Genomic DNA, 11,121 nt, shown 5'->3' with positions numbered 1-11,121 from the left:
AGGTGGTGCCAGGTGGCCATTAGATCTTTAGAAGTTCTCAAGCTCAACCTTGGGTGTTGACTGAGAAGACAACCACTCCAGTGGAGACATCAGAAATCCTGAGATAGCTTCAAGGTCAAATCCAAGAGGAAGAAGAGAGGTTGTAGGTGCTGGAGATCATCTAGTCAAAGCCCACCTTAGAGTGGAGACCACCCCTGGAGATACCCAATGCACGAGTGGTGTCCCTCAGGGGTCCATACTGGGACCAGTACTGTTTAATATCTTTATCAAGGAAACGAACAGTGCAACTGAGTGCAAGCTTTGAGATGCCACCAAGCTGAGTGGTGCAGGTGACACTCCCGAGGGACAGGATGCCATCCAGAGGGACCTGAACAAGCTTGAGAAGGGGGCCTGTGTGAACCTCATGAGATTCAACAATGCCAAGTGCAAGGTCCTGCCCCTGGGTGGGGGCAACTCCCAGTATCAGTACAGGCTGGGGGATGAAGGGATTGAGAGCAGCCCTGAGGAGAAGGACTTGGGGGGACTGGTAGATGAAAAGCTGGACATGAGCCGGCAATGTGCTCTCGCAGCCCAGAAAGCCAACTGTATCCTGGGCTGCATCAAAAGAAGCGTGGCCAGCAGGTCGAGGGAGGGGATTCTGCCCCTCTACTCTGCTCTGGTGAGACCCCACCTGGAGCCCTGTGTCCAGCTCTGGGGTCCTCAGCACAGGAAGGACATGGACCTGTTGGAGGGGGTCCAGAGGAGGCCACACAAATGATCCGAGGGATGGAACACCTCTGCTATGAGGAAAGGCTGAAAGAGCTGGGGGTGTTCAGCCTGGAGAAGAGAAGGCTGCTGTAGGAGGGTAAATTTAGACTGAACACAAGGAAAAAAAATTTCATGATGAGGGGAGTGAAACACTCGAACGGGTTCCCAGAGTGGTGGTAGATGCTCCATGCTTGGAAACATTCAAGGACAGGCTAGATGGGGCTCTGAGCAACCTGATCTAGTTGTAGATGTCCCTGCCCATTGCAGGGGGGTTTAATTAGATGACCTTTAAAGGTCCCTTCGCATCCAAACCATTCTATGATTCTATGATTCTATGAATGCTATGACCAGGATTAGAGGGGGCCCTGCCTCCAGCCAGGTGGAGGAAAGGGACAACAGGGTTTACTGGACTGTGTGGATTCGATGGCCTGGCACAGGAGACCCGCAGGAGTATAAGGTTCTAATGGAAACCAGTACACAGTGTACCCCAATGCCATCAAGCTATAAAGGGGCAGAACCCATCTGTGTTTCTGGAGTGACAGGGGGATGACCATGGGACTGTAGGAAAGGAGTGCAGGTGCCTATTTGTAACAGACGCCATGACAGAAGCAAGGGCAATCCCACCTCCTGGGGGTTTGTGGCAGGCATGGGAGGCAGCTGAGGTCCCTTCCAGCCCCAGCACTACAAATCCAGCATGAGATGCCTCCACTGACTCAGCTGATTGCCTTCCCTCAGCATGGCTAAAGGAGGTGCCTCCCTGGTAGTGTCCAGGTGTCCTGTCTCATGATGGGCCAAGGAAGGGGGATTCGCAGACCTAACTGTGTCTCGGAGAGCAGCAAGGCCACTGCTGCAAAGGAAACGTCTCTGCAGAGGTGAGAGAGGCAACAGCGGTGATTCCTTCAGTCTCTTCCCAAGCAGGTTCCTGGAGAGCCCCACGGACACCTGGAGGGAGTGCCGAGTGGGGTGGGGGGGCAGAGAAAGTGACGTCTTGGGCAGGTCCCCTCCTCCGGGGCTGAGACAGGCTCCTGGGGTGGAGGGAGCTCCTGGTAAGCAGGCAGCAGTGCAGAGAGACAGCTCTGCCGAGGAGCAACTCCTCTGCCAAGCGCAGCAGGGCTCTGGGCAAAGGAGTAGGGCAGAGCGCGATTAAAGGCAGCCCGGAGTGGGAGGAGAGAGGGGAGCTGCAAGGGAAGAAACCTTTGCAGCCCTTGCCACGGTAAGTCTCTTGGTGCAGGGCAATGCAGCTGCCGTTGCGGGAAGGGTCTCCGAAAGCGTTCATAGGCTCCAGCCTGCAGGGTCTGTGAGGAGGCCTCCCAGCCCAGGGGCTCATGTTAGACCAGGGGGAAGGGGTGAAGGCAGGGTGTGCAGCCAGAGCTGCCCAGGGCATTTCAGAGGGGACTTTTGCAGAGGAAGAGCAAGGCAGGGGATCCCTGAAAGCTAAAGAGCTTTCCTGAGGCTGTGCTTTCAGTTTCCTGCTGTCTCAGGACAAAGGGAAAAGGCGCTGCTGCGTTTGGAGGGGGAGCCTGAGAGTCCTGAGCTGCCACCCTGAGAGATCAGGAGGTCTGGTAGGAGCCAAGGCAACTGCTTGCATCCAATCCTCTCCCTCCAGAGAGCACCAGCATCTCCTTTGCTGGCCTCAGCAGGGTTTCTCTGACCTGCTCCTTCCTGCCTGCAAGTGGGGAGTACCTCTAGAGAGTGCCTGGAGCTGGGAGGTTTCTTCAGGTCAGAGCTGAGCAGACAGGAGTGGGTGATGGGGTCTGTGATCCCTGACAGGGAAAAACTGGAGGGCAGAGCAACAGTTCCCGGCAGGGATAGCTCCAGGCAGCAGAGACATGGGCAGAGAGCTCTAGGCAACTCCAACCCCAAATGGCATGGGAGGGAGAAGTTGGGAAGCTCCCTGCCATCCCCTCCAATGCCTCTGCACAAGACCCCTGCTCTCGTCTCCCACCCAGCACAGCCTCTGCCCTCAAGGCCGTGTGGTCCAGGGCAGGAGTTGCCTCCTCTGCAGCCAGAGCTCTGGCACAGCAGAGGGGCATCTCTCCTGACACGTGGCCGCTTCCCTCTGCAGGGCAAAGGGGCTGCGAGCGACTGCCCGGGGCTTTTGCTAACTGGCAGGTGCTGTGCTCTGCTGGGTAAGGAGAAGGCTTTCCTGAGTGCCCGGCCGCCTCTCCTCTCCTTGCTTCCCTTGGGAGGAGAGTCACAGAGTTCTGCTTTGGTCCTCCACCTGCTTGTGCTGCTCTTCTTCCTGCTCGTGGGGTCCCTGGCAGGAACGGTGGTGGTGTGGGGCAAGGGGTGGGGGTGTGGAGTGCCTGCTCTGGCCCTGACCTGGAGGGCGCTGCCCTGGAGGTGTTTCCATGGGACCAAGGTGCCCACGCCCTCTCTTCATTTTCCAGGCTCGAGACACTGCACTCAGTGCTTGGGCAATGAGACACTGCTTCCCTTAGCAGACAGCACGTTAAGACACCGGATTCTGCTGGACAGGGAGTCCTGCGGGGCTGTCAGCATCCCTCCAGAAGGGCACAGCTCTCCTGTAGGACCTTGGAGATGTCTGAGAGCACCCGATCTGCCCATGCCAATCAGCATCCTTGTCCTGTCCTCTTCCTCATACTCTGCAGAGCTGTGCTGGAAAGGAGAGGTGTTTTGAACTCTGCACCTGGCACAGCACCCCTCTGCTCCCAGGACAGGCCAGTGTCTTTTGCAGAGCAACCTCTGTGACGAGACCCATTTGCTGCACCTCATCTCCCACCTTCCTCTGGGGAAGAAAGCGTCCTTCTGGGCTTTTCACCCTCCGCTCTAGTGCAGCACGGGGAACTCCTCCCCAGGAAGCCTCCCTCCAAACACCCTGGGCTGTTGCTGCCTCCATGGGTCATTGCTGGAAAGCAGGGCTGACCCTTCAGGAGCCCCTGGGGAGAGGGCACGGCTCTGCACAGCACACTCAGCCAGCACAAACCACAGCTGAAGCCTCCCAGCTGCATAACAGTCCTGCACAAGAAGGAAAGGCGCCCTTAGGTATTGCACAATGAATGAATGAAATTTGGCTCAGAGAAGCTTCTCTGAATTTTTTTGTTTTATCTCCTTTAGCAGTTTCCATGCCCAGATGCGGCAGATGTCCAATGGCAGCTCCATGAATGAGTTCCTCCTCCTGGCATTCGCAGACAAATGGGAGCTGCAGCTCTTGCACTTCTGCCTCTTCCTGGCCATCTACCTGGCTGCCCTCCTGGGCAACGGACTCATCATCACCGCCGTAGCCTGTGACCACCACCTCCACACCCCCATGTACTTCTTCCTTCTCAACCTCTCCCTCATAGACCTGGGCTCCATCTCCACCATTCTCCCCAAAGCCATGGCCAATTCCCTGTGGGACACCAGGGCCATCTCCTACTTGGGATGTGCTGCACAGGTCTTTTTCTTTCTCTTCTTCATTGGAGGAGAATACTTTATTCTCACTGTCATGGCCTACGACCGCTATGTGGCCATCTGCAAACCCCTGCACTATGGGACCCTCCTGGGCAGCAGAGCTTGTGTCCACATGGCAGCAGCTGCCTGGGGCAGTGCGTTTCTCAACTCTGTCCTGCACACTGCCAATACATTTTCCCTACCCCTCTGCCAAGGCAATGCTTTGGACCAGTTCTTCTGTGAAGTGCCCCAGATCCTCAAGCTCTCCTGCTCAGATGCCTACCTCAGGGAAGTGGGACTTCTTCTGGTTAGTGTCTGTTTAGTATTTGGGTGTTTTGTTTTCCTTGTGGTGTCCTATGTGCAGATCTTCAGGGCCGTGCTGAGGATCCCCTCTGAGCAGGGACAGCACAAAGCCTTTTCCACGTGCCTCCCTCACCTGGCCGGGGTCTCCCTGTTCCTCAGCACTGGCATATTTTCCCACCTGAAGCCCCCTTCCATCTCCTCCCCATCCCTGGACCTAGTGGTGGCAGTGCTGTACACTGTGGTGCCTCCACTAGTGAACCCCCTCATCTACAGCATGAGGAACCAGGAGCTCAAGGATGCCCTATGGAAACTGGCCCAATGGACGCTGTTTCACCGGCAATAAGCTGCCTTCCCTTCTCTGCACATTTCCCAGAGTCTTTCTTAGGCAGGAGTCTGTTTTCTTCTCTTGCAGTAATCCTGCTTATAGATTATTTTCTGGGCTTATGCTACTTGTCTTGAGGCTTGATCTTATTGTGTCTGAGTTGCACAACACTCTGTCAGATGTGGCATGCCCAACAGCAGCTCTTCAATAAAACAGAATCTCCCAGGTCCAGTGCCTAAAGGCTGCGCTCTTCCTCCAAAGGCATTTCCAAGAAAATGTCCATGGAATTGTTTTTTTGAAGAGTCTGATCTTTTATTCTCAGTGTTTTGGGAGTTAAGATCATGGTACTATTGGGTTCCACTGGACCTAGTATTCTGGATTTAAAAGCTCTCTTCTTGGTGTCCAGGCGCAGGGGAGATGGTCCATGAGCTCCCTTTCTTTCCTCAGGTTTCTTCATGTATGACAGGAGTGATGGCGTATACCAGACTCCCTGGAAATGAGTCTGGAGGGGTGAGGAGAGGAGAGGATGGGGACTCCCCACGTGCCCTGGTGTTGGAATGAATGGAGGCTCAGAAGGTGAAAGGCTCTCAGATGTGAACTCCCCCAAAAGCAAAACATGAAGCTATTGAAGCTGTTGAAGTGTCTAGAGGAGAAGTCTTACGAGGAGCAGCTGAGGGAGCTGGGGTTGTTTAGTCTGGAGAAGAGGAGGCTGAGGGGAGACCGTATTGCTCTCTACAACTACCTGAAAGGAGGTTGTAGCGAGGTGGGGGTCGGTCTCTTCTCCCAGGTAACAAGTGATAGGACGAGAGGAAATGGGCTCAAGTTGTGCCAGGGGAGATTTAGATTAGATATTAGGAAAAATTTCTTCCCAGAGAGAGTGGGTAGGCATTGGAACAGACTGCCCAGGGAAGTGGTCCAATCATGGTCCCTGGAAGTATTCAAAAATCGTGTGGATGTGGTGCTTAGGGACATGGCTTAGAGGTGGACCAGGCAGTTAGGTTATGAGGTTGGACTCGATGATCTCTGAGGTCCTTTCCCACCTTAACGATTCTATGATTCTATGATTAAATTGAGGTATGCAAAACAAGGACTCTGCCATGGGAGTCAGTAGGAGCCCAGCAGGCAGAGGGAAGGGAGAGTGGAGAGGTGCAGGAGCTGCCTGAGAATCCCCAGGACTCTCATGCCATCCTGGGGAGTGGGGCTGGTGGGAGCAGAGGAGGGGGAAATTCAGTCAGGATTGGGCATCACCTACAATATGAATTCAGCAGAGCCAGAGAGTGCCTGGCCTCTGTTTCCTCATGCTCTTGGGGCCAGCACCAGCCGTGGGGCTCATGCGGAGCCTGAACCCCCTCCGCTCTGCCCCCCAGAGCTGCTGTGCCCTTCAGAGGGGCTGGGGTTGGGGGGTGAGTGCCCAGAGCTCTGCAGCACCCTGTGGTGGGCACTGCCATGGGGCCAGCCCAGGCTGGGCTGCTCTGCTGGGCTGGGGAGAGGGCAGGGGAGGTGGGGAGAGCTGGGGAGGGGCTGGGCTGGGCTGGGAAGTGCCCAGGAGAGGAAAGCCCCAGTGTAGAGCTAAGCTGTGTGAGTGTGCAGGGTGGGGGCCCCCAGCAGGGTGCTGACAGTGCAGAGTCAGGCATCATGGTGAAGAAAGCAAGGCACTGAAGGTGCAGAAGAGAGGGGCCAGGTCTGTGCCATGTTCCCTGGACATCCTGGGGAAGCTTTCCTGGGAAAACTGTCCCAGATCAGTGCCACACACCGGACATTTCCATCTCTGTTCATACACCCCAGCCCTGAGAAGGGACATTTCCTGCATGGTCAGCCCCATCCTCGTCCGGGGCTCAGTGATGCCCAACTCCACCACCAGTATTAAGAAAAAGGGAACCAGTTTCCTACTGACATTTATTGCGCACAAGCCCCATAGCTCTTGCCACAGCTGGTCTCTCAGCCAAGCCGGTTCTTAGACAGCTCCAGTTTGAACAGGTGCTCATGGCCTTGTCTCAACAAAGACTGAATATCAGCATTGATTGAGATCCCACCAACCGGCCTGGGTTCTTGCTCCTGTGTTTTGTTCTGAACGATTTCTAAAGAACCCATCTCTCTCAGCCTCTCCTTGTCCATAATGTGCTCCAGGCCCCAGCCACCCTTCTGGCCTCTGCAGGACTTGCTCCAGTCTGTCAGGGTCTTTCTTGTGCTGGGAAGCCCCATGCTGGACGCAGCAGTCCTGATGTGGTGGTTCTGTAGTGGGTTAGCCTTGGCCAGCAGCCAGACACCCACCCAGCTGCCCACTCACTCCCCTGCCTCAGCAGGACAAAGGGAGAAAATAAGATGGAATAACTCATGGGACAAGATAAAGTAAAGGAGATCAGTTACTGAATACCATCATGGGCAAAGACCCGTTGACTTGGGGAAGATCAAATTAATTTGTTGCCAATTATAAAAAAATTTGGATTGTGAGAAACAATGAGAAAAATATTAAAGACCATTCCCCTCACACTTTCCCCCAGGCTCAAATTACTCCATTGTTCCCAGTTCTTCTACCTACCTGAACACCATGAGGAGCAGAGGGGATGGTGAAGAGGGGGCTAACAGTCACTGCAGAACATCTCTGCTGCTCCTTCCTCCTCACACTTCTCCCATGCTCCTGCTTAGGTCCTCTCCATGGGATCCCACCATATTTGCAGTCAAGGCTAGGTGTTGTTCCTTTCTTTCTCTCTTATTTTCTCCTGCATACTCACAGAATCATGGAAATGTTGAGATTGGAAGGGACCTCTGGAGATCATCTTGTTCAACCCCCCAGCTGAGGCAGGGTCAGCTAGAGCAGGTTGCTGAGCACCTTGTCTAGCTGGGGTTGGAATATCTCCATGGATATAGGCTCCACAACCTCTCTTGGCAACTTTTTCCAGTGGCTGACCACCCTCACAGTCCAAAAGTGCTTTCTTGGGTTCAGATGGCATTTCATGTGTTTTTAGCTGTGTCCATTGCCCCTTGTCTTGTCACTGGGAACTACTGAGAAGAGTTTGGCTCCCTGGTCTTCAGGCCCTCCCATCAGGAATTTATACCATGAATAAGATCCCTCTGAGCCTTTTCTTCTCCAGACTGAACAATCGCACATCTCTCAGCATTTCCTGCTATGAAAGATGCTGCAGTCCCTTAAAACAGCTTTATGGCCCTTTGCTGGACTTGCTTTTGTAGGTCAACAACTTTATTGTAGTGAGGAGCCCAGCACTGGACACAGCACTCCAGATGGGGCCTCCCCAGTGCTGAGTGCAGCAGAAGGGTCACCTCCCTCCATCTGCCAGCAAGGCTTTTCCTAATGCAGCCCAGGACGCTGTTGGCCTTTGCCATGGGGGTGCAATTCAGATCCTGCTCAGCTGCTTCTCCTCTGGGATGCCAAGGTCCTTCTCTGCAGAGCTGCTTTCTGTCCAGTCAGCCCTCAGCATGATGTCCACAGTGTGGCTGGATCACAGGCTGCCCTCCCCCAGGGACTTTCTCAGCAGCACCTTGGCCTTCTTGCAGATCAGCTCCACCTCTGGCACAGGCCCCACGGTGCTGCAGAGTCACCTGGCACAGCAAAGCCCTCTCCTGCCAGGGCTGCACAGCCCAGGCCTCTTGCTCTCTGCCCTTGGGGACTGCAGCTTTTGCTCTCCGTGGGGGAACCTCATCCATCGTTATGGCACCACCTGCCACCCACTCCAGCATGCCTGTGCTGGGAAGCCAAGCCTTGCCACACACGGGCTCCCATCTCTGGGGACCAGGTTTCCATGTGACAAGTCTGCCCTTGGCCCTGGTGCCACATCTGAGGTGCTGCAGCCCAAATGGGCACCAAAGCCCACAGCCTGGGGCACAGAGAGCAGGAGCCCCGTGTGCCATCACAGAGCTGTGACATCAGGGGAATAAGAGCTGAGGTGGGGAAGGACAGCTCCCATGGCTCTTGTGGTTGCTGGAGATACAGCGTCTTGAGGAGAGACTGAGAGGGGAGATGAGAAGTGGGGGATGCCTTGTGTGATGTGAGGGCAACTCAGATATATGGAGGGTCTCTATGGGAGACGTTGCAGGTTAGATGGCGCCTTGTGTGTTGGTCAGCTTCTAGCTGGGCCACCCACTCTTCTGCTCTCCTGGGTCTGGTACTGCCAAAAGAGGAAGAGCTGGTCAGGCATGTGAAGACCTGAAGGCTGCAGTGGCCATGAAATTGTGGTCTCCAGGTCCCCAGGGACATGGGGAAGGAGAGGAGCACAGAGCAGACCCTGCGCATCAGGGAATGAGAATTTGGCCTCCTGTGGGCACTGGCAGGTGGGATCCCATGGGGGCATTGTCAGGGCCCTGAGAGCATCCATAGACCTTCATGGCCCTGACCAGCACTACCTGCGGCTTCCACCCCCACCTCTGTCCAGGGGCCGTGGACACCATTTATGCCCAGTTTCACCCAGCTGGATCTATGCTGGAGGTATACGGGTCTCCAGACACAGCCATAGACACAGCCTTGCCTGTCCATGGACCTTGTTGAGTCAGACTGGCAGACTCACTTCCCGGCTTGATTCTTTATGGGGCGTACAAGGGGATGACACCATGGCCCTCCAAGTGCCAGACCCCAGCTGATTCACAGAGGTCTACACTCTTTTTGCTGCCTTTCCTCCCATCCCTTGGTCAGGCTTTGGGAGGAGAGGAAGGCAAAGCAGGTGAGGTTTCTGGGTGCCAATGATTGAAATGGGGGAGCAGATCCCTCACACGTGAAATGATCTAAAGGCTATGCTAGTTGAAAACTGTTATCTTCAGCTCCTTTCTTGGAGGCCTGAAATCTTCTACAGGAACCTGGAAGCTCTGAGATCCCTCCATCTCCCTCTCTTTTAGCAATGAAGTTGATAGTAGCCAAGTCTCCTGTTTTCAGCTGGAATAGAGTTAATTTTCTTCCTAGTAGCTGGCAGAGTGCTGTGTTTTGGATTTAGAATGAGAATAATGCTGAGAACACACTGAGTGTTTACTTTAGTAGTATTTCTATTAGTCAAGGAGTTTTCAGCTTCCCATGCTCTGCCAGGTGCACAAGAAGCTGGGAGGGAGCACAGCCAGGACAGCTGAGCCAACCTGGCCAAAAGCCTGTTCCATACCATATGACGTCATGCTCAGTATATAAACTGGAGGGAGTCTGCTGCGGGGCAGCGATCGCTGCTCGGGGACGGGGTGGGCATCAGTCAGCAGGTGGTGAGCAATTGTGTTGTGCATCATTTGTTTTGTATAGTTTTTATTGTTGTTATTGTTGTTGTTGTTGTTATTATTATTATTATCACCATTATTTTATCTTCCTCTGCTGTCCTATTAAACTGTCTTTGTCTCAACCCACGGTTTTGGTATTTTTTTTCCAATTTTCTCCTCTGTCCCACTGCAGGGAGGAAAGTGAGCAAACAACTACATGGTGTTTAGCTGCCTGCCCAGTTAAACCACAGCAGCCTTTATTCTGAACCGCTTTAGGTATGTACTTTTGGATTGGGCATCATGCCCTATATTGCAAATACTGATTCAATTGGCATTGCCCAAAGTGGCTACCACAGATGCAGACTGCTCCACTGCAGGTATTTATATTCAGGCAGACCAGTGCTTTTGTTGTTGTTGCAGATACTGGTATTGTTGGGGAAATCACACAAACACTTGAAGGGTAATGGAAGGATTGCCATCTTAGTGGCCCTCCAGTGAAGTGGCTCCTCTTTGCCCATGTCTCACTGTCATTGCACAGGCTCTAAACCTGGGCAAGGATTCTGGATGTGGTGTAAAAAGTGCCGAGCGGAGGGGGAGAATCACTTCTCCTGGCTGTGGCCCTGCTCATACAGCCCAGGATCCTCTGCTGGCTCATGTTTTGCCTAAGGAAACTCAAGGACCACCAGAGCCTTCTCCACAGAGCTGCTGCCCAGCCACGCAGCCCCTGGCCTCTGTCACTGCAGCCTGTAACTCCCCTGCTCAGCCCTTGGGCCTTTTTAGAAGATGTATGCAAGATTTGCCTTTGGCTTTCTCCAGTCATGATGACCTTCCAAAATGTAGCAGAGGAGCCCTGCTATGGCATCGGCCTGGTCTCTCAACAGCCACAGCCTTGGATTCATCCCATCTGGTCCAAGGGACTATGAAGGGCTGACCTTCCCTAAGTAACCCCTGACTTGATCTCCACCCACTGCTGCATTTCACCTGGGGTTCTGCCTCTTAGGCACACGGAACTGGGAGACCTTGCTGGTGAAGACAAAGGCCAAGAGTGCCTCACACCTATCTACGCCTACCTAACTCAATTCAGCAGTGGCCACATGTTGACTTCATTTCTTCTTTAACTGTTCCTGAAGTGGTAACATTGTGCCCTTGAACTCCCTTGCAAGTGTCAACTC

General features: G+C 54.0%; 1 protein-coding gene across 1 annotated transcript; it reads left to right on the top strand.

Moving 5' to 3' along the window:
* Positions 1-3,850: 3,850 nt before the first annotated feature.
* Positions 3,851-4,786, top strand: LOC309603500 (olfactory receptor 14A16-like; the record flags this gene model as incomplete). Its single annotated transcript, XM_082338336.1, has 1 exon — positions 3,851-4,786. One exon carries the CDS (start codon positions 3,851-3,853, stop codon positions 4,784-4,786), a length of 936 nt encoding a protein of 311 aa, XP_082194462.1.
* Positions 4,787-11,121: the final 6,335 nt, after the last annotated feature.

This window comes from Platalea leucorodia, assembly GCF_965183815.1.
Source record: "Platalea leucorodia genome assembly, contig: HAP1_HAP1_SCAFFOLD_118, whole genome shotgun sequence".
In the NCBI taxonomy this organism is placed as follows: Eukaryota; Metazoa; Chordata; class Aves; order Pelecaniformes; family Threskiornithidae; genus Platalea; species Platalea leucorodia.
This window is presented reverse-complemented; position numbering and strand designations above follow the sequence as displayed.